The 24387-nt window shown below is 34.1% G+C and overlaps 2 protein-coding genes across 5 annotated transcripts; both read right to left on the minus strand.

Annotated features, from left to right (window-relative positions):
• Positions 1 to 834: 834 nt before the first annotated feature.
• LOC117336143 lies at positions 835 to 20218 on the minus strand. 4 transcript variants are annotated; one of them, XM_033896528.1, is made up of 7 exons: positions 20109 to 20218; positions 18237 to 18315; positions 6254 to 6368; positions 4549 to 4649; positions 2645 to 2730; positions 1847 to 1963; positions 835 to 1121 (listed from the first exon to the last, which is right to left on the minus strand). In XM_033896528.1, exons 2-7 carry the CDS (start codon positions 18308 to 18310, stop codon positions 1009 to 1011), a joined length of 606 nt encoding a protein of 201 aa, XP_033752419.1. In that variant the 5' UTR covers positions 18311 to 18315; positions 20109 to 20218; the 3' UTR covers positions 835 to 1008. The 4 variants fall into 4 exon arrangements, with proteins under 4 accessions (XP_033752419.1, XP_033752417.1, XP_033752420.1 ...); XM_033896526.1 differs by lacking the exon at positions 20109 to 20218 and adding an exon at positions 18928 to 18997; XM_033896529.1 differs by lacking the exons at positions 18237 to 18315; positions 20109 to 20218 and adding exons at positions 14644 to 14665; positions 15485 to 15685.
• Positions 20219 to 21386: 1168 nt separating this feature from the next.
• On the minus strand, positions 21387 to 22852 carry LOC117336144 (C-type lectin domain family 4 member F-like). The gene is made up of 2 exons (XM_033896530.1): positions 22710 to 22852; positions 21387 to 22237 (listed from the first exon to the last, which is right to left on the minus strand). The coding sequence occupies exons 1-2, from the start codon at positions 22822 to 22824 to the stop codon at positions 21993 to 21995; spliced, it is 360 nt and encodes a 119-aa protein (XP_033752421.1). The 5' UTR covers positions 22825 to 22852; the 3' UTR covers positions 21387 to 21992.
• Positions 22853 to 24387: the final 1535 nt, after the last annotated feature.

The raw sequence follows: 24387 nt of genomic DNA on the forward strand, positions 1-24387 counted from the left end.
TTATTTTCATGACACAGTAGCCCATGTGACATTTTGTGACATAATGTTGATGAGAGGTCATTGTGTTGATGACACAGTAGGCATACCATTTGACGCTGTGACATCATTGCGTTCTTGACACAGTAGCCCTACCACGTGACGCTGTGTGATATCATTGCGTTCATGACAGTAGCCCTACCATGTGACATCATTGCGTTCATGAAACAGTTGTCCTACCATTTAACAGAAGTGACTGAAAGTTAGATGAGCAGTAAATACTTCCATTTATGATATTGTTGACAGGAGTAGAATATGTAAAATTATTGTGCATATAAAGAGGATATTGAATGGTTTCCTGTTTAATATAACATATATTTCACGAGTATGACAGAATATCGATATTTCAGGAGTGCGAAGCACAAGTGAAAAATATCGAAATATTCTGTCATACAAGTGATACGAGTCATACGAGAAAATAACCAATTTATCTATCTCCGTGTCGATATGAAAACCCGGCAAGTTTCAATGAGATGAATACAAAGGTTTGCTCTGATTGGTCAAAAACGAAAAACTTACATTTGTACTGCTCATCGCTGCAGTGAAAATATAAGTTTTATTAGTTTGATCATTTTCTATATTTCACTGGCAAAAATGCAATAAAAATTTGTTTCACAAACGTCCCCATTCATACTTACAACAATAATTTTAATGCAAATCTGGTTCATTCTGCAGACCCCAATGATCGCAATGCTGTTGTTTGGTATAATCGTCCATTGATGTTTTTGTTTAATTTGTAAATATATCGCAATAATGTCACAAATAGCCAGGACGCCATAGAAATAACAACAAAGCAGACACCAGGAGATATTTAAATTATTGACAACATAAATACGTAGATGTGTAAATAATACTGTTTGTCAACCTACAAGGCTGTAGTATGTGTTCATCCCTTTAACATGGAAGATGATCACAATTTTGCACCTTCAGTAAAAAAGAGTGAATTATTATGAAGCTAAAGGGAAATAACTCTCAGTTCTGTCTGTAAAATCCTTTGTACTTTTGAGCAGAGCTCAGTCGAATTTTCCTATCTATGTCTGGATCTTCGAATGACACCTGGCCCATGCTTTTGCTTAAAGGTGGCACTGTTAAAATAAAATAAACATACAATTATATAAGTGTTGGAAATCTGTGTATACGTCATACATTGCATGTCTCTGGCTGAAGTTAAAACTAATCGTTTTTAAAGAAGGAACTGCAATATACCGTTTCATTAACAACAATCACTATTTTTAGATTACTTAATTGCTTCCTCTGAATATGCCAAAAATCGATTCTTAACCGTCTTTTCTGATTTATATTTCATCAAAAGACACTAAAGAACTAGTTTGATACTATCTGAATTTTTGCTATTGTCTTTCAACTTGATTTACCTTTTAGCTCACCTGGCTCGAAGGGCTATCGAGTTTGTTCATATCTTAAAATGACCTTAACCCACTTTCAAGGTATTATGCACTTGTTTTAGATTAATTAAAATGTTTAACCAATAGCCATAGAGACCTGATATTAGACCTGTAGCATGCCGGGAAGAAGAACTACACATTTTGTTTGAATGAATAACCTTGACATACTTTTAAGGTTACATGGGTCAAATGTGCTAAATTCTTTAAGACGGCTTCTTCACATAAACCAAGAGACATTGGTACAAGTATTAGGCCTGAACAGGTTGCGATGAAGGACTTCAAACTTTGATCAACTGAATGACCTTGGCCTATGAATTTAAAGGTCACTGATCAAACATGCTTAAACATGTAAGTTTTTATATAGAATAACAAAGTATGTCTGTAGCATTTACTTCACGGCTACTTACGCTGTACATTGTTTGGAGCATCCCAGGAATGCTGGGCATTACGTAGATGATGCCTCTGTGATGACGCTGAGTGTAGCCTTGTGTTAAAACTAACATCGTCATATACTCGTATAAGGCCTGCAGTGAAAAATGTTAAATTGTGTTAAAACTAACATCGTCATATACTCGTATAAGGCCTGCAGTGAAAAATGTTATATTGTGTTAAAACTAACATCGTCATATACTCGTATAAGGCCTGCAATGAAAAATGCTATATTGTGTTAAAACTAACCATGTTACATTATTATACATGTAAGCTGAATACACAAATCAAAACTGACAACTGTAGAGGTATATGTAGGACATTATAAAGAAATAACAAAGATATAATTGTTTACTTTAGAGGTAAATGCTATTGTATGTATCATATTCTTAATTTGTGTCAAGTTTTCGCGTTTGAAACTTTTTATCCGAAGAGTTCTCTCCCTTCTATCATTCATTCCTAATTAAATGCTTGTGATTTACATGATAATTTCTGTCATATTGACGTCGCACTGAAGTTTAATACATGTATGTAATGACGTTAGAAAATTCATTACCTGGTCCATTAAATACTTCTAAATAAACCAAGCTGAAACATCATTTGATAAACGTATCAGTGTCGATATAATGGACAAGAATATTTTATTTGTCTTTTTATCAGATCCACGAAATTACATGAATCTGACAAAAAGCATATAGAAATATATATGTATATGTATGTCAGATTGTTACATTAAACATTTGGTAAACAGTACTAGATTGTTAAACACAGCTTACCGTCGACATAACACACCCTGCCTCCGCCGTGTCCGAGCACCTCCTTAATGTGTCGCCAGGTACCACCAATACGGCCCTGTCGGAGTCTGAAAGTCAAAGTGAAACATGTGTTAAACATACAGGAATATTTAAACTAGGTTTCACAGGATACGATAGGTACATCTCGACGAAAATGAAAACTACATCCATAGATAGTATTACTGATTACCGAAGTATACGGTAATCAAATTTATTGAAGCCATTATGGAAGTTTAATATGTGTTAGTATAAGGCCGGAGGAGTTGTTCCCCTTAGTAGATTTAAGCTAGACCTCTGTATCCTAGAGTTATCCCGCTTGATAAAGCATTGTATAGCATTTCCCAGTAGGCAAAGTTAACTTCCGGTCATTCTCATTTTGAACAAGCACGAGTGTGCAGGAATTTTAATTCTCACCCTCACCTCCCTAATTTTAATGAATACCTTCATTGTTTTCACTTTATATACCTACACAGGTTATATGCCCGAAGTAATCATTAGCCAAATTTTGCTGTTAGATTTCTTTATTTCAGTTATCTCCAAAGTCATCAGGACATTTGGAAACATATACTTGGCAAGGACTCTGTACGGTGTGGTGCATGGGTTGCTATACTTGGGAAATCATTCTGGAAATATGTATTCTTTGCTTGCTATTGGACTGTAAGTATGGTCTTCAATCATCTCATGGATTCAAGTGTGAGCTTTTCTGGATTGGACTGTTTATGCCAGTGTGCTCATCATAAGATCGCGTGCATAGTTTATAACAGACTACACAACTAAAAGAGTTTATTGAAATGTGCCATTGTTATATCTAAGGACTTCCATACTGAAATTCCAGTGGATTTATAGTGATATTATTCCAGTTATGTGCCATTGTGTTGGACAGTGATATTGATACTAAATTGTGAAATAGTATTGACAGTTCATAATAACACATCAATGTTTTATTTGTTTATCTTGTCGCAGATTTGCTGTTTTGAATAAATTTGGCGGAATTCTGGCAAGTTGGCGGCAGCATGTGTCAATAAGCAAATTCCCCCTTTCATTTTAAAGTGGTATGGGTATCCAGGGTAGGTCTGCTTGGTTTCCCAAGGGACATAACTCAGGAGGAAAAGGGATAAGGGGAGATAACTCTGCAAGAGATGGATGATAGATCCAAGGTTATGTGTTGGCCATGGAGCCATCATATTGGTTTATAGGCAACTGCTTGGAGCACGGCGTGCTTAGCACAAGGGTTGTGTTTGCCTGGTTTCCCAGGGAACGGTCCTATCTGGTTGCTGTTTGTCCGGTCACCATGCTGGTGGGCATTCAGCTGGAGATATCAGTCTCTTTGTGAGTTTAAGGTTTATATGCTTATTGACTCGTGCTGCTGCCATCTGGTTCATAAATCTGTGGCCTTCTCCCAGCTTGGTGTTTGAGTTGTTTGTATGTATGGAATAAGGGTCTTGAAATAATAAACAAATAAAATACCACATTGGGTTTATTGTGAAGCTGAAGAATAAACAATTAAGAATTAATAACTATGACTTATGTTACATGATGTTTAAAATTCCAGTTACTTGTACAGATGGCAATTTTCCTCAATGGGAAAATGACTACCTGTGGCTGAGTGATAGCGATGAGATGATAATATGTCCATTCTTTTTCACGAGATTGTTCGGTCTCTGTGCGTATTGATATGGAGTGGATTACTATTGTCTGACATTCAATTTAAATCAAAGCTATTGATCAGTTGATAAAACATGAACCATAGAATGTGGTATTCCCTAGATAACATGTCTATCTGTAGACGGAGACATACATGTAGTTACACTATTCCATGTATACCTAGGAGCCCCGGGGTTGGGGAATCTGTAGGCGGAGGCCTAGAAACACTATTCCATGTTTACCTGGGAGCCCCGGGGTTGGGGTATCTGTAGGCAATCTTTGACGTCAGATCTGCGTATGTTTTTCTGTAGTTAACTTCAGATTCTTCTTTTTTCTGTGCAGGCTAAATATAAAAAATAACTATGATCAACTGCAATTGTGTATTCATTATGACATCTCACTTTATGAATCATGCAGAATATATGGGTGTGATAGATTCACATATATGGATATAAATTGTCGTTATATCCTTTTCTGTCATATTGTGACAAAATATATTGTCAAGAAACGAATATGTTTTAATGATTAACTGCATCGAAGTTCAGTACAGGATATATATTTTCATTATGATTATCTATGTTGTAACAACTAACGGATATAAATCATGCCACAATAATATGAAATGTTTATTATTTTGATACAATTAAGTCTCTCTCAATAATGTGAGTTGACGCCATAGAAAAAATATACAGTAAGTTTTAACATATCATTATTAAAGAATTCAGACTAAATGGCTTATTCTATCAAACAACGTATATTACAACCTTTAAATGTTTGAAAATTGAAATGTTCAAGATAGAGACGTGTTCAAACAAATTGTATTACAGTTCATACTAAAGCCGCGTTCAATAAATCAAGTGTATTACAACATTTGAAATTAAAGCAGTGACATAAACGATATAGTTCGCTAACGTGTTGTTTTCACCGGATTGGTACCATTAGTTTCCGGTCATTGAGCTTAGTGGTAGAATACAATATACGGCTACCAGGAATGTTACAAATTTAGGATCTTATCTTTTTTTCATCTTTCTGACAACTTTATGTCACTCCCTCCCTATTTGGCCTTTAGTTGAGAGTTCGCTCCTGCGAGGAAGGCTTTGTGTTCTGTCTCCTTGCCGAGACACAACATATTGAATATATCAAAATGATAGCTGCTATTCTTACTTAGAGCTCAGCCTTATGGGATTGGGACGACTGGTTCGCCCGTTGTCAGTATAATGTGACCGGATGAGGAGTCTTGCTGGGTGTCTTCGACAGTATGTTTCAGTGAGGTAGCACTATAAAGTCGGCATCAGTTCCGCACTATCACAAGGAGACAAACCCGAATATATCAAACCTCCCAAAACACACATACACTCACTACACCACGACAGGCCGTCCTTAAATGACCATATACGTTGATTGGACGTTAAACAATACTTAACTAGATCAGCATGAAATAGCGTACTAGGACATATAATGGTTTATTTAATGACACTGGGGATGTAATAGACAAGTTGGGAATTCTCGATGTTTGGTGACATCAGTGTTGGCCGTTGAGTTGAGTGTTCTCCTATGTGAGTTAGACGATATACTCTGTTCTCTGGCCGTGATATATCAGTCATTAACATGATATGTATTGTTGTCTCTTTCACTCTTAGCGAAATTGATGCATCAGAAAACAGATTGCCACTTCCTGCGCAGTATCGGTATGATCTCGGATACTCAGAGATACGCAATGATAATTCCGTGACATTGCACTACAAAGCGACCCTTAAGCTGGCCCCATTTAGATTGACGACACCATTATATGATGTTGTGTTGATAGGATATGAAACGGTTGTGACCTAAACGCCGAAATTTTATTTGCCATCAGATTTTCTATTATTGTAATATTTTCATAATGGTTGCAAAATTTGCATTTAAAATTACGCGTTTTCCAGCACATAATGGTTAAGTTTGACTGACCGTTTTATATTGCTGCCAATTGTTGTCGGTGACAGTGGTAGGGATTCCGGTTCCGCCCCCCGAGCTCTGGTCCATCGCCATTCTCATCCAGTCATTCATATGGCCATACGTTGTTCTGTTAACAGAGAAAAATGTTCTATAAACTTCAGGATCAACAGCTGTCACTTACGCCACACATTCTACATGAACGCAAAACGACATGATGGATAACCGATTTAACAAGTCAGATATCCTGAATGAAAAATGTGAAATCATGGATTGGGATTGTAACTTATATCACAAATATGTATAATCATTATTATGATCATGAAATGTGTGTTGAATAATACGCACTGGATGGACATGAAGGTAGAGATGAGAGGAACTTGATTAAATTACATTTGTTGTAGTACAAGTATATACAAGATTATAAACATTCCGTCAATATACAACGATTTATGAAATCCTGTGTGAAATATTGCAGATATTAATTAAAACTGCAGGAAACAGCTTTCCCTTCGTTTTATCAAATCTAATTTAGTGTACATCTTCAATTATACGTAGGTAGTATCTTGGTGTTTTGATTGACAAGTTTGTACCTGCGTTACTCATGATTAGAGATGTTTGATACACTTCGAGTTCAACAGAGCAAATAATGTGTCGAATACAATACGAAGAAATATACAGTCGTTTTAGATATGTAATACCTGTATCGGTAAATGTATCGGTAAAACCACTACGGCTGTTATAATAATGATCTACCTGGATTGTCAACACAATGGTATATAGTCAGTACAAATACATTCTTAGTGTAAATAGTCAGACTCACTGCATGGATGGGATAAGCACGCTTTGTCTGTGAATCTGTTATGACACAATGGTATTACCATATAACCTCATAGTACATTGTATATTAAGACGGGTAGCTCATATCTTAAGCCTCCCGATCAAATTATTGTATATGGTACATTGTAACATTACAAATATAATACAGGCATTGGAAACTAAGTAATTTGATTTAACTACAATGTATAAATGCATATACAAGAACTAATAGACATATTTTACGTATAATTGCATTAACTACTTCAAAGTGTTTGATGATCAATCTGTGTATAGACCAAATATATCACATATATAATAAACACCATAATGTAATTCTCCATAGGCACTAGTACTATACAATCTCATCAGACGTGTTCAGATGTATTGTTGTTAAAATGTTTGAACTGCTCCACTGATCGTCGATATAGGAATGAATGAAGTGATCGCATAGACCGTATGTATTAACAATATACGTCACATACCTGGAGTAAGACGATTAATGTTTACACTGCTTACTAATGGTATTGTTTATCAACCGTAAACCTAGTGACTCGTAAGAATATCAAGTACAACTACAAACGTAACAATCTTAAGACGAACATGTAATACTTATATAAACATTTTACATGTGTTCGCCCAATAAAATGTATTTGCTCATTTTAAATAATTTTTCTATCGAGAAAACAAAACTCCGTTTCAAATAGATATTTAAGTTAATGACTCGATTTATAGACATCCAAAGATATACATGTTTAAGCATTTATGAACTTTGTTTCATCTAAATTTTGTAAATTTATTGTTTGTGACCATAGTTTTCGATATCGTTGCGGGTGAGTTAGTCATCTTTATCATTCTGGTATATATATATATTGAGAACTACCATCACTATTTAAAAGAATTTAGACGTGCAAACAGGAAAACCACAGAACTCGAGAACTTATACACCTAGCAAATCTGAAGTACGGAATGCACAAACCTGGAAACACATCAAAATAGGTAGTAAACTAATAAGCGACACTTGCATAACTATATTGTTTCAAGCATAACTAAACATATACTATATATACCTATAAAGATACCTAGTATAACAATACAGATAACCAGTATAATCATACAAATACCCAGTATAATACTATACAGATACCCAGTATAACTATACAGATACCCAGTATAACTATATAGATATCCAGTATAACTATATAGATATCCAGTATAACTATACAGATACCCAGTATAACTATACAGATATACAGTATAACTATACACAATACCCAGTATACCTATACATATACCCAGTATAACTATATAGATATCCAGTATAACTATACAAATACCCAGTATAACTATATAGATATCCAGTATAACTATACAGATACCAAGTATAGCTATACAGATACCAAGTATAACTATACAGATACCAAGTATAACTATATAGATACCCAGTATAGTTATACAGATACCCAGTATAACTATACATATACCCAGTATAACTATATCAGTTTAACTATATAGATACCCAGTATAACTATACAGATACCCAGTATAACTATATAGATACCCAGTATAACTATACAGATACCCAGTATAACTATACAGATACCCAGTATAACTATACAGATACCCAGTATAACTATACAGATACCCAGTATAACTATAAAGATATCCAGTATAACTATACAGATATCCAGTATAACTATACAGATACCCAGTATAACTATACAGATACCCAGTATAGCTATACAGATAACTATATAGATACCCAGTATAGCTATACAGATACAGTAAATATACTATACCAGTATAACTATATCAGTCTTACTATATAATACCAGTATAACTATACAGTACCCAGTATAACTATAGATACCCAGTATAACTATATAGATACCCAGTATAACTATACAGATACCCAGTATAACTATACAGATACCCAGTATAACTATACAGATACCCAGTATAACTATACAGATACCCAGTATAACTATAAAGATACCAAGTATAACTATACAGATATCCAGTATAACTATAAAGATACCCAGTATAACTATAAAGATATCCAGTATAACTATAAAGATATCCAGTATAACTATACAGATACCCAGTATAACTATACAATAACCCAGTATAACTATACAGATATCCAGTATAACTATACAGATACCCAGTATAACTATACAGATACCCAGTATAACTATACAGATACCCAGTATAACTATACAGATACCCAGTATAACTATACAGATATCCAGTATAACTATACAGATACCCAGTATAACTATACAGATACCCAGTATAACTATACAGATACCCAGTATAACTATACAGATACCCAGTATAACTATACAGATACCCAGTATAACTATAAAGATATCCAGTATAACTATAAAGATATCCAGTATAACTATACAGATATCCAGTATAACTATACAGATACTCAGTATAACTATACAGATACCCAGTATAACTATAAAGATATCCAGTATAACTATAAAGATATCCAGTATAACTATACAGATACCCAGTATAACTATACAATAACCCAGTATAACTATACAGATATCCAGTATAACTATAGATACCCAGTATGACTATAAAGATATCCAGTATAACTATACAGATATCCAGTATAATTATGCAGATACCCAGTATAACTATACAATAACCCAGTATAACTATACAGATATCCAGTATAACTATACAGATACCCAGTATAACTATATAGATACCCAGTATAACTATAAAGATATCCAGTATAACCATACAGATATCCAGTATAACTATACAATAACCCAGTATAACTATTTAGATACCCAGTATGATTATACAGATATCTAGTATAACTATACAGATATCCAGTATAACTATACAGATACCCAGTATAACTATATAGATATACAGTATAACTATATAGATATACAGTATAACTATACAGATATCTAGTATAACTATACCGAGACCCAGTATAACTATATAGATACCCAGTATAACTATGCAGACATCTAGTATAACTGTACAGATATCCAGTATAGCTATACAGATACCCAGTATAACTATAAAGATATCCAGTATAACTATACAGATACCCAGTATAACTATACAGATATCCAGTATAACTATACAGATACCCAGTATAACTATACAGATACCCAGTATAACTATACATATACCCAATATAAGTATACAGAATATCTAGTATTACTATATAGATAACAATATACATCCAATCATGGATGAACTATACACGTACCCCATATAACTAAACAGATATCCAATATTATTTCACAGATACCCAATATTACTATACAGATATCCAATATTACTATACAGATACCCAATATAACTATACAGATATCCAGTATAACAACATACATCCAATCATGGATGAACCAGACATATGTATTAGTTTCATTACAATGGAGTTCATATAGTACATGTGCATCACCAACAAAATTCAAACTAGTGGTATACCAAATTAAAAAGACAACATCTTAAATCAGGGACGCACTGAATCAAAAATATCGATTTTGAAATCCTGGAGTGAAAAATAAAAATAGAAATAAGAATGTCGATTTCATATACCATAAAAAATCATTGACAAGGGTAAGCAAATGTTAAGACAATATCGTAAACCAGGGACACCAAATCTAAAGTTAAGACAATATCGTAAACCAGGGACACCAAATCAAAGGTTAAGACATATATCGTAAACCAGGGACACCAAATCAAAGGTTAAGACAATATCGTAAACCAGGGACACCAAATCAAAAGTTAAGACAATATCGTAAACTAAGGACACCAAATCAAAAGTTAAGGCAATATCGTAAACCAGGGATACCAAATCAAAAGTTACGACAACATCAGGAATTAGGCACACATGAAATCAAAGACAACATAAACCGAAGAGGTTGAGTGACATACCTCTGTCTCTGTATGAGTTGGGACAGGTCCTGCCATGGATAATCAGGGTATATAGAGGCAGAGAAAGGCCTCTGTCGTACATCGGGAGGGGTAGGTTCACCGGCATGCATAATTACAATGTGTTATCACTTCTAAATAAAGTCCTTCTTAGTATCCCAAATCACATGCATTTCGACAGAGTAATACCATTGTGTGACATGGAATATCTACACACTTGTTTCGGTACGTTAGAATGGGTGTATGTACATACCCGAGTTACATACTTGATCTTAACTGTATCTAATGATACGTCATTGTTAAAAAGAGGGATACGATGTTTTACAATATGTATGAACACAGCATTTGAATAATTATACTATACTAAAATACGTTACAAAATGATAAACGAACAATTGTCCCGGTTAAATACGTGGTGTTTAAGTGCAGTCATGATATACACTCTTGATTACGTTAATTTGAAAATAAATTGAAATTTAATATAGCCCCCTCATTGTGCCCCAATTATCTGTACTTATATTCGGATCCGTACACCACTATACATTGTCCTTGGTAACTGTCACGGGATATACATGGATATATACATATATATATTACAACTTTTATCGATCGACTGCAGTGTGAATTGGGCCTTACATATATATGTGGGGTATTCATACAATGACATGGCTTGCCACTTCAGTAACTATCTTTGTAATAATAATAGATTGATCTGGTAGGGCTAAACAGGGGCATTACAATTAAATAGGTCCATTAGCTATGGCCTGGCCGATCACAGATCGATCCTATTGTCTCTAATGCACTGACTATGTACGTGGGTGTTTATCGGACTCTACAGGAAGATATATAAAATATAGTCTGTCTAACTGTCCCCAGACTTCATACATACCACTACTTTTTTCATGAAAGTCACCACTTAGTGAATTCTTGTATATCAATAAAGGACCATTGAAAACAAAAACAAAACAAAAACAAAATAAAACAAACAAAACAAATCAATATCTAACTTGCGGAAAGACTTTTATCAGTACGGCTTGTGTTAATTTGCTTTACCCGTTCCGATGTCTTGTTACCAACAGATACATAATTGTGTAGTATGAATAAGTCCAGGAAGGATAAACTCTCAAAAATACAACCAACTACCCAACAGTATCCTACATGTACCACACTCCAAACGGAAATGTAAGGTAAATCAGTGATTCTATACCTGGCTCAATCGACCAATCCAGTGGTGATATTAACTGTGTATTGTCTTTAATTGTATCAACTCATGTACAAATCTATACAGATTAAAACAGTAGGGGTATAATTTAAAGTGTACACAACGCAATGAGGCTCTCTCCAATGTGTTCGTATATTCGCTAGCCTAGGCTTCCGATAACGTTTCGTGGAGTGAAACGTCATCAGAAGCCTTGGCTAGCGAAGATGATGTGTTCGTAGTTTATCAAAGAACTATTATCGCCTAGAAAAAAACTAAAGATAATAATGATTAGAATTATCAACAAATGATCACGAAATCGAAGTGGACACAACAATGACAATCCTAGTCATAGTGACAATATGGTTAACACGATATCAATAATCTATGGACAATATAGATATGTTCGGATTTGCCATCTTTGTTCGGGAAATTTAGAGGGTTATACATGTTTAAATAACACGTCAATGTCGATTAACATGGGATGTTAATTGACTCAGTGATTTGTGAATGCTCATTAGTAAGCGCCTAGTGTTACTCCTTTACAGAATGACATTATTGGTTTTCAAATTTAATTGTCTACATATTTACCAGACTCTGTATTAGTATATATGAACACAATAGCGTAATGTATAATTTACAAAAGATATGAATACTACGTAAGGTAATTATCTTTTATGTTATTTTGAACATCGTACTCTTTAAAGTGAATCTCAAGCTTTTAGCAACTTTAGCTTAATAGGTTTTGACAATATGTAAATAGAAATAGTTATTTGTGGACCCATATTACACACATATAAATGTTTACTTACTCCGGGGCATACCTGCCCGCCAGAAATGACGTTCTATACTGGCAGAGTCCATCTTTAGACTATTATACCATACAACAGAATAGGGTTTAGTTAATCAATCATTGTTCCTGTACAAGGTAAACTTTTTTCTTATTATTGACGGGTGTTGATACCTGCAGTCTGTTCTTTATAATTATGTAGCCATGCTCGACAAGCTCTCCTCCATCGATTATTCTACTAACTTCATATACTAATACAGGTCTGTAATATTAAGCTGCCTAACCTTTTTCGTTATTGTATCTTTTAATTAAATGTAAGTTATAATGTGACACTACTATTTAGAAACCCAGAATTCATCTGTTGATTTTGTATCATATAATGAAGATGTTACCTTATATAGTGATGTTATTTACATACGTCACACTGCATGACAACATGATACAGTTAATGTTCTATGTACATGAATATAGCAATATATATCTTTTTACATATTTTATATATAATATTTGTTTCATGTTTCGGTTCATGCATGTACCCAGTTCTTATTCATCATCTTTTGGCCTTAGTAATGAATGAGGGGACAATGAGTCATTGAACAGAAAACAGCCGGTCTTTGTCTGAAAAAATCTTGAAAAACGCCCTTCGATTATGTAAGAATCAAACAGTTACAGTACCGCCTACATTACCATGTATATCTGACACGTGTTCGTTATAGATCATGTACATGATTAATGTGTTGAAATTATTAGAAAATTTTCTTTGCGGGCGAACTTTAATGGCTTTCCTCAATTTCAAATTAAATCCATTGAAATGCTACAACGCTCGATTGTCAACCCAACTGTACAAACTCTGGCATGATTATCGTCGCATGTCCCCGTCGCTTAGGTTGTTAACATTCATATCGGCCTGGAGTCTTCATTAGATAATAGAATGGATATAACATTAGTCAACTTACCCTGCCGTAAGGCATTTACATATTATCATGGCTGTCTTTGTCACAGAATTAATGTTTATATACCCGAGGTCAGTATCAATACCGATGTATGAGGGTTACACCATTAATTTATGACATCATGTTTTTCATTAATATTCCCTGTGTATTTAATTTTTTTGTTTTAGATATCATGATTAAAAGACATACACTGTATATACAAATTAACAACACTCATGCATTATCATTATTTTGTAATATGGTTATAGTCACAAATAAAACGAATCCTATACAACCAGGTCAGTACAGGAATGGCCTTTGTTTCCATAAGTCTTAGTATGATATTAATGTTTGTCATTAATACAAATTAACAAAATCATGGTTCTTAAGACAGTAAACGACAGAATTCTATTTGCTTGAAGAAATCTGAAACTTTCATCATATTTTCGATCTGGATAGCATGCATTAAAAACAGAACGTTGGCTTAAACAAATCTAGTAGTACACTCATGATTATATATAGACATAATGAATGGTGATTGCGTGCAAACTCGTGCTTGTTAGATACATAGTCACAAAGAAAAATTCAAGAGTGCAAAACAAAACGAGGGAATTAAAATACAGTTAAACAACACATTGTCTAAGAAAGGCAAAGTTTTCACTGGGTAATGAATATTATTTTAAATGAAATGAGGTCATACAGGTAGGATCATATGTATCAGGAGATCAGAAGTTAAATAATTCACACAAACCCTTCATGGTGTTTCCTCATGGCTGATAAATGAAATATGAATGATGAGTGATACGAAGTATAGCTATAGTAAATGTTTATCAATGCTACTTTACATCAAAACACGCAGAAAAAAAATCTGTGAAATCAAAATTATTTAATATTATGCAATGTGTCTCTAAGCTACATGTATGTCATTGGATGTGTATATGAAACTGTATTGATTGAGTAAAATTTGTCCATAATGTGTATTTGAAAGTGACATCGAAAACGTAAGGTAACACTATTTAACATTTCACATTGTATTTATTCAAAAACAATCTACTATCATTTTCAGTGTATGACAACATGCAGTTTTGTGATATACAAATTGATACCAGTTACCAGGGACATATATATTATTATACGTCCCTGCAGTTACAGAATGATTTCAGAACACAAACAACTTATCTAAACAGTGTAGAATACTGTCTGATTAGAAAATACGTATGTGTACGAGATCGTATTTCTAAAACAACGACTGAAGTTCTACCGAAATTAGAAACGAAAACAGACCCCTACCCCTACCTTATCAAACCTTGTATTTATAATGTTAGCTAATAGAGAAGCAATCAGTGATGAACGTAAATAATGTATGGTGTAAAAGTTAAAAAACGTAAACAAAGTATGGAGTTCAAGTAACAACGTTATATACAGGTATGTTTTGATTGTAATCAATTACGTTGTGATATGGATATTATACACATTCATGTATAGACAATTTCGGATCGTAGTCGTTGCTAAGCGACACTCTTCCCTACGGAGATAATGATCAACATGAATTTTAAAGTTAAAACAATTCAATAAATCAAAAGGCGTGTTACCTGAACTTATCTGATTCCGGGTGCGTTACTGTTTAGAAAGTCCGTGCATAACAACGGCAACTGTTCCGTTACACACCGAGGTATTAGGAAAAAATAAGTCGTGTCGATTTCCCCGATTAGGGTATATTGTGATCAATACTTGTTCAAGTATATAGAGGCAATCCCGTACACAGGTAATCTGGCAGACTGCCAAGACTTTTAATGTATACGGCACTCTCGGTTAGGTTTTAAATACGTGACTTAATATATTCGTATATATACAAATGAATCTAAACTCGGATTCACACCAAAGGTGAAGGTCATCCCAGTTTTGTCTGTTTAAGGGTTGACAGTTTGTCTTTAAATGGATTCGAACTTGTAAGTGTATATAGTATAGATTTACAGTAAGTGAAGGTATACAGGTACTTAAAGTCTGGAACATTGTTGTATAAATCCACTTTAAAATAATTCATGTATGTAGTAATCGTCGATTTCTTTACATATATCTATAGTCCTCAGAAAATGTGTAATGAGAGAAAGGGTTAGACAATGGCTTTGTATCAGGAATGTAATTGGGGAACCTAGCACTCTTGGCATAGTAATATGGCATTAACTAATCGAGTTGAATAATTTCATAGGTCATGAACCTCGAGGCGAGTTACGTTATCAATTATCGTAATAATTAGCTATACGTTTCATATTAAATTTACACGAACGGTTGATTCTATCAATTTTAACGTAACTCGTATGTTTCAGAAATTAAATGAAAAAATAATTTTACTGTCTGTGCTTATCGTTTAGTTATGACGTTTCACACGGGACGGTATGTTAGGGAAATGCGTCTGTCGTTCGTGGATATTTGCATCATAAATTGAGTCTTTAGTTTTCAGGTACTACAAAGCGTCATACACATACATATTTGATATCAACAACGAGCGATTAAAAAAAATGGAATTTTGAGTAGTTTTGTTATATTTCCTAAACTATCATAATGCAGCGAAAGGTTGATTCGCTGTACAGTACACAGTTACTTGCGTTAATTAAAATTGCAGACATATTCAATATCGATAATAATAGATAGTGACATGAGGGAGACATCAAAGTTCCACACTTTTATTATCTAGATTGTTTTCATTCGTTTACTAACGTATCTATTGTTTGAATACAATTATATATCACACACACACCTACAAACACACCCCCCCCCCCCCCCCCCCCCCCCCCCCCCCGCCCCCACACACACATTGAAACACTAGTAAATATGTATATAAATGTTCTTGAAAAAATAATCACCCTAATTTAATCTGCATCAGTAATGTTGACAAATCACGTGACACACTTGTATAAAGACGTGTTTCGCCTTGATTGGTATAATTAATTATTCATGCATTCACAGTCAAACAGCCCGACACCTGTGCACAAAAGACATGCTATCGATATACCAGGTAGGTCTCTTAACACAATACTATATGACAAAGTCTAACTGATGTGATCAGTCCCGGCAAGTTTACGAGGCTCGTTATCTGATACTGGCTAACATGGGTATACCAACGCCTGTAGGTTTTAAAAGTGCATTTATAACTAACTTCTTTAACTGCTCTAGATACTGTAACATTAATTATGATATAGTGAAGACTCAAATCGAAGACATCTGGCATAGTATATATTGATAGATAATCCAGCCTACCTCATTCACACTACATAACCAGCCACTTCAATTCCTAGTAGATAATCCAGTCGCGTTCATTCCAATATAACCCGACCGGTTTTATTCTCACTAGATAACCCACTTACTATCATTCAAAATACTAATGTAGATAATCCAGACAATTTCTTTCCCCAAAAATAAGCAAACATCCTTAATTTCCAGTCTATAAACAAGCCACTGTCATTTCCCGTGGATAATCCAACCCTAATCCTCACTATACAACACAGCCAACTTCATTCCAAATAGACAATCAAGCCACTTCTATTCCCAGTAGATATAATCCAGCAACCCTCATCCTCAGTAGACAACCCAGCCAACTTCATTCCCAGAAGATCACCAGGTTACATTTCTTCTCAAAAGAAAACCAAACCACCATAGCTCGCAGTGATTTACTAGAATAACTTGTCCTCAACTGACTATAGCTGCTGATAAATATAAAATATGATATAAAACGATATAAAACCATACTGGGGTAACGTTGTGCAAATGTTACAATGACTGGATAGTGAAACAGTTGAATTAGTGTTGGCATGACATTGAGAAAATGGGGGTGGGGAGGAGGAGGACAGCTTCGAAGGATTGAAAGACACTCAAGATATTATATAGCGTCTTTAAATACAAATTTGGAGAATGAGACATGAATTAACACAATTGGACCGTTTTCATTTTACTAAATTGTATGGTAATCTTTTCTAGTATGTTATTTTCAAATAAATCTTGTATTTGATGATTTAAGCGATAGTATCAACTTTAAGATATCACTTTGTGCATTTAACTTTCTATGAGACTCGAAATATAATTCATGTATTTCATTGGACACTGATCTTTTCAATAATTCTAAATGATACTACATGTAAAAAGTCAAGACATGTTAGATAAAACGTAATGCAACACACAGTGGCATTAACGCAAAACAGAAGAATTCGAAATTGGAGTCTCTTCGACAGATCGGTCAGAGATTATCGTCGTTTCAATTACGACAACTTTTAATTAATACTTTATTACTATATATCCCATAACACAATACACAGACTTGATACATGATAGTTTGGGATATTTACTTACTTTCTTCTGCTACTTGGACGATACCGTAACAGCAGAGCATCACTAGAAATGTCTTCTGTGGGGGAGTACTCCATTTTATCTGAAACGTTTAAGTTACAAGTTTATGTTTTACATCGACCAAACCATTGTTTCCGGAGTGAAGTTTGAATACTAATACCGGTCCGACCGGTTGCAGATTATCCCCGGTAGGGTTTTAACAACGGTTTATTGTTTAATCAATACAGTTAGACTGTACCAGTGTGACAATGGGTTGACAGCAGGTTACAATAACAATACATGTGATATATACAATTTCTCGTAAGCCATATTATCTCTCTAACATGTTCTAATGTACAGCTTCAAATATTGTCCTAATAATATTTCATGTTAGCATGGAAGGAATTAAAACCATTTGATGTAGGTCGGACCTGAAATTACTCTACTCTAATTAATATGGAATGGTCTAATCAAACACATACATGTTATATTCATAAGAGGTAAGGAAATTGTATTAAAGAATACAATACGTAAGTATATCAGAGCCAGGTATTGAACAAAAGATAAAGCCTTATACAAACCAACGGACCACTTAATCATATACATGTTTAACAGCTTAACAGAAACATATCTGTAATATATCAGCTTAAAGCAAATATTAATGTAAATGAAAACAATGAAAATTATCATATAACTTACAAAACAATAACATTACCTTTATGATGTTTTCTCGCAGTGACCGTGTTTTGATTCACGATGTTATGTTCCATTTAAGAACGGGCGAAAACAGTTATTTGAAATCATTATTATGTCATCAAGCTTATTGATCTATTTTAACCGTTTCCTGACTACTTCATTGACGTGTGTGCTATTATGATCTTCGACACTATATTATTATTTAAACTATCGCGTTCATCATGGCTAGACAGAACCAGAAGTTGACATACTACCGTGTTAAGTAATATATAGATCCCCGTCAGCTCCTTCTTTTGTACTGTAACGTCGCCAAGGAAATAACGTGTAAAAGAAGTTGACCGAATATTGTTTATACTGAGCTTACTCCTTCTTTTCACTTATTACAAAATGTTACCCATCATAACCACAGGTTATAAAGAAAACTGAAAAATACACCATGACGTCAAAATGCCCAAAGACAATATAGGAATTTATGTCGGAGAGACAAGGCGATAAGACACGAGTCCAATATGCCTTCTGTGGGTTTTTTGTTGTTTTTTTTCTCCGTTTCGGAATATGTATGTCTAATGTCATTTAAGTTCTAAGTGTTTCGGTTTAAATGACCCGGGACACATTAACCTACAGCATGTATACCATCTTTTAATTGGGTATCCGTATTGATAATACAAGCATCGAGAGTTCGCCTGAAGCTAAGGTTGACCTTACTTTACCTTATTTACAAAGGTACATATTTATAAATGTAACATCAGGCTATAAATCAAAAGATAATAAAATGCCCATTATAACGAGCTATTATTGAGGTGTCCGTCGTGGAATCCAAATGAGATCAAGTGGTTACTACGTCATCCCTTTCTATTATTTACTTACATATCACCATTGTTTCCCAACTTCTCTTCTAATATATTGGAATTCGTGAATGTAAATAACGGTTTAAGTAAGTAAGTAAGTCTGTCTAAAATGTATCCCTGGCAAAATACAGAGGAACAGCAGAATATAATCAGGATGACGCTCTTTCTACTACAATTGACTGTGGCTGTTGAAAAGATTTATTGATTTCATGCTGTGTTCTACAGAGATAAACTTTGATCCGGACAAGTTGCGTTTATACGAATGTTCTCTGTAGAAATATGAAAATTTAGTTTTGTTTCAAATGATCGGATGCCATTTTTTGATGGGAGTTTATAACAAACATGTACTTACCTTATTTTCCCTTAGAGTTGGGTAAGCAGAACCAGGATCAGATTAACACTTTATATAAACCACTAGTTTGCCAAATAGTCACACAGGAAGCTCCTACAGCTAATCAACGTGTACCGACAGTCTCGAGTTCTACATAACACTTGACAGAGTTCAGACTTACAAGTTAAATGACTGTACGACAGCCTTGAACCTCAGAATATCAGTGTTTTCATGAGATACAGGTATGGACTTCCTCGTACATATTACTATCATTATGATAATAAGAGGGTAATATTGTCATCACTAGGGATGAAGACTTCTGTACTGGTAGGGTTTATAATTAACCTCTTAATATCCGAAACGTTGGCAACACTTTCTAGACAATATCACTGATCACACTGTTAAAACATGTGCATTGATTTATAGTTTTTTCTCTCAACGTTAGTGCAAAGCACACTTTGATAAAAGTGAAACATAATTATAAATGTGGCACATAAATCCTTAGGGAACAGGTTCCGCTCTAGTTTTTAAAGATAACTTTCCGTCAATTTATCATGAAAATATATTGACGATGTGTTGCCATAAAATTACAAACATTTTATTGACCATATCGATCGGATACATCTTGTAGCACTTGTTATCAGACTCATAAACATGAAAAAAATTACCTTGATTTTTACTTACAATGTCAACCAGCAGAAACAGCTTATAACTAAGTGGTAAATTAAGTGTGATGGTGATTTCAATTTCCAAACTGTTTATATTCCTTTCAAGGTAGTAGCAGTGAGAACATGTCCAAACTGATTCTTCATCCAATGGCTTGTTCCCATTGTCACATGGTTTCTGTGTGTGTCAACTTATATTGTCGACTATCACCCACTTATCCATTTGTGCACTCTATTACATCAACTAAAGCTGATTTCCTGGACTTTTAAATGCTGTATCATTTGTTGCAACAATGAGAAATATGAGTATGCACATATTTAAAAAAAAACAAACAAACAAACAAAAACAAAAACAAGAACAAACAACAAACACTCAGGCACAGCGTTTTTCCCCACACCCCTTAACTCACAACTATGCATTTCTACAGACTACCACGTCGGTGTTGGAGAAATCAATATCAAAATCAAATGCACTTCTTCGAGAATCTCTTTATGAAGGGTTATTAAGGGTTATTATCACCATTATCTTTCTCTATTCTAACAATATATATATATATACATAATGGTTTTTTTTTTTAATAACACGTTTCGAAATTACAAACAATTTTAATATGTTTTTTCCCCTTTTCCTTTAGCCAGGTTACTTTAGAACTGATAATACGGTCCATCATTTCAATCTTTTAAAATTTTCTATAGTTAAGCCTTTTTTCTATGATGCATATCTTTTCTAAGTACATTATATTTCTTCATCATCATTTCTTTCCCAGTTATCTCCTTTTCCTGTTTTAGAATATGAATAGGATTGTTATTCCTCTATCTCCATAGGCAATGCCGAAGTATTTATGATTATTGAATTTCTTAGGCCCTTTAGCACAGTTATAGATCTAATGATATTATTGAATTGACTGATTTGTGATCAACATAGATAGTTATCTTATCAATTACATTGGATGGTTTCCCCGTCCACTGTAATCAGTAATCAGAAGGATTACTGTCTTACGAGTACCCTCTTGTATGTCATTAAACCTATACGACAATATAATTCCTCAGGTGACGAAATCTTCAAACATTTATCTATCACAACATTTGAACTTCAATTGAACGATTGAGGGATGGAGTCACTAGTAATAATACTTATATAACTATCTTAGATGTGCAAGTCCTATAGGGCGTTAGGTACTAATGACCGGTTTATAGTCACACCTATGACACTCCGCGTGTCAATGATGTGTATCAGGATCTATACGAGCTGTGGTCTCTCACACATGAAAGGCTGTGTGGCGTTGCAGTGCACATCGTACAAACTATGTGACTTTAACGTTACACAATCCGCATTTTTAATTTCTTTAAGGTAAGCAGAATCGTAGTTATTTAAGGATAGACCTGACCACATGGTGCTGTCAAAAGGTGTTCCATCACTCCACATCCAAAGTCCCTCGGTTACCCTATCCGTCATGCCGACTAAGACGCGGTTAATGCCTTTACCTGTAACATGTGAAAATTGAGTCTAAGAATAGACGCCTGATAATACTATCACCACTATTCAAATGTCGACGGACCTTTTTTTTCTAATTCTGAAAACATGACAATCTAGACCTTTTGCCGGCTCTCAGAAAGTGAAGTCCCCGTGTTGAATGAAAGAAGTGTTCCTCACAAGTGTTTTGTGGAAAGTGCTTATGATCTTAAGACACCTCAAAAATACAAATAAATCCAAGAAATATAAACAACAGAAACTATTTAAATGGAAGTACTCAACAGCGAAAAATAAAAAAAGATGGAGTGTTTATATGACTGCATTATTGATGAGTACACACATACACACTTACGAAACAAATCAAAATCGCTGGAGTACTTTAAACATTTATGTTTCTGCTCGATATTGTCTTTCTTTCCTAAGGGTGATTCCATATTCTGTTGAAACCATTTTTTTAAAGTTCGAATCATATTTATTACTTACTATTCAGGTACTGCTGTGCCCCTTTAATCTGTTGGGCGGTAGTTAACACCAGCAGCCTCCCATTGTCAGTTTCACATTTCCTTTGGGCGTCGTCATATGTCTCAATTCCGTCCATGTACTTTAGGCAAAGATTCCCGATTTCATCGAAAGTGTAGCCGGATCTTTGACAGTCTGAATCAGCAATGTGCGTACCTATAATTGACTTTTTAGGTTCTCGGATAAGCCGATGTCATGAAAACGATGTTATGAACAGATGACAGATGATTTAAAGATGCCACACTCCAAATAAAAGAGTAACAATAATAGACTTTGTATAATTTTGTACAATACAATGTCCTATACAAAATCACACCGTAATATTTCCCTGGGTACTCCGGTTTCATCCTACAGTAAGACAGTGCTTCTATCCGGGCCATCAAGCGTGATTAATATAAGTTTATATAACTTGTTTCGCAATTGTTGTAAAATAAATAAAGTTAATATTATTACCACTCTCCGAAAGTTTAAGCTTCTAAATTTGCTAAATAAGCTTATTAGCCTTTTAAATTGATTTCACCTGACATACCCCTTTTTCTGTTCATGTCCTACAAATGTCTGTTAATAGCAGCGCGTATATTTTAAGATGTTTTGAATATGTATCACACCAGGCAAATTTGACTGATTTGCGAAATTCTGTTTTGGTCGAGCTTCGCAGTAAAACTTTTCTTTCTCACTTTTGTTGTGCCACTCCCATACATACCATTATGATATAACTCAATTATCTACCCCATGCAATTGGAATAAGGTTTTGATTTGTGAAATCAGAAATTTTCTTTTTTGTCTGATTTTTAAAGATAAGTATTTCTGCATTAGCACTTGCATTTTTAGTTGTGCATCAAATACATCATTGCAAATTGAAAACAATAATCACTACTCATTTTGTGTTTGACTTTATTGATTTAGACTGAATCATGTCCAGGTACTTTGCCATATCGTAATTGGTAATATTTCGAAAGCGATCGGTTGGTCCAGGATTGCTTGTATATTTAGCTGTCCAATAGCAACATCAGCCATTTTGTTGCTTGTTTTATTGTTCTTGACCACATATCATTTCTCCCATTTCCTCATCTTCGTTTGCCTCAATTGTATCAAGAACAAAGTCAAGAAGCAGTTCTGTATCAGAATAGCTAAGTGGCTGCTCTTTTCTTGTTCAAGATCTTCATTTTCAGGCAGTTAAAGTTTAAAATCCCCATAATTGCTAGACTTTTTGGAGAAGACGACAGAAATTGCAAGATTCCATACAGATAGCATCCAAACATGAATTCTTTGCAGCAAAATTTACTTCAATGTTACATTTATTTGAAAAACTCTCCAGATCAGAAAAAGTAAACATTTCTAAGGATGTAGAAATTGGTAAGGATTAACGAAATCGTTAAAATTTGTAGTTGATAAAATATTATTACACCAGTTAGTAGAATTCGTGTCTTTGCTGATATTCAAATCTAATCATCTGTTTATTACTTTACCATATCCTGATAATAATCTTATTAACAAATTTAACACACACACACAAAAACCTAATAAAGTAAAAGGAAATATTATCGTGAAAAAATATGAAGAATGTGGTTTAAAAATGGTAAATATTAGAGAGTTTATTGATTCCTTACGTTATCTTTGTTCAGACGACTAATAAAAAACT

The sequence above is a fragment of the Pecten maximus genome, chromosome 10, assembly GCF_902652985.1.
Source record: "Pecten maximus chromosome 10, xPecMax1.1, whole genome shotgun sequence".
NCBI lineage: Eukaryota > Metazoa > Mollusca > Bivalvia > Pectinida > Pectinidae > Pecten > Pecten maximus.

Excerpts from the sequence above, each read along its gene's own strand:
- LOC117336144 (XM_033896530.1), bottom strand. The coding sequence starts at position 22,824 with ATGGACGGAATTGAGACATATGACGACGCCCAAAGGAAATGTGAAACT. Across the intron at positions 22,238-22,709 it reads GGCACAGCAGTACCTGAATA|GTAAAGGCATTAACCGCGTC; the intron begins GTAAGTAATAAA and ends CACATGTTACAG.
- LOC117336143 (XM_033896526.1), bottom strand. The coding sequence starts at position 18,982 with ATGGAACATAACATCGTGAATCAAAACACGGTCACTGCGAGAAAACAT. Across the intron at positions 6,369-18,236 it reads CGTCCAAGTAGCAGAAGAAA|AACAACGTATGGCCATATGA; the intron begins GTAAGTAAATAT and ends CTCTGTTAACAG. Across the intron at positions 4,650-6,253 it reads ATTGGCAGCAATATAAAACG|CCTGCACAGAAAAAAGAAGA; the intron begins GTCAGTCAAACT and ends TTTTATATTTAG.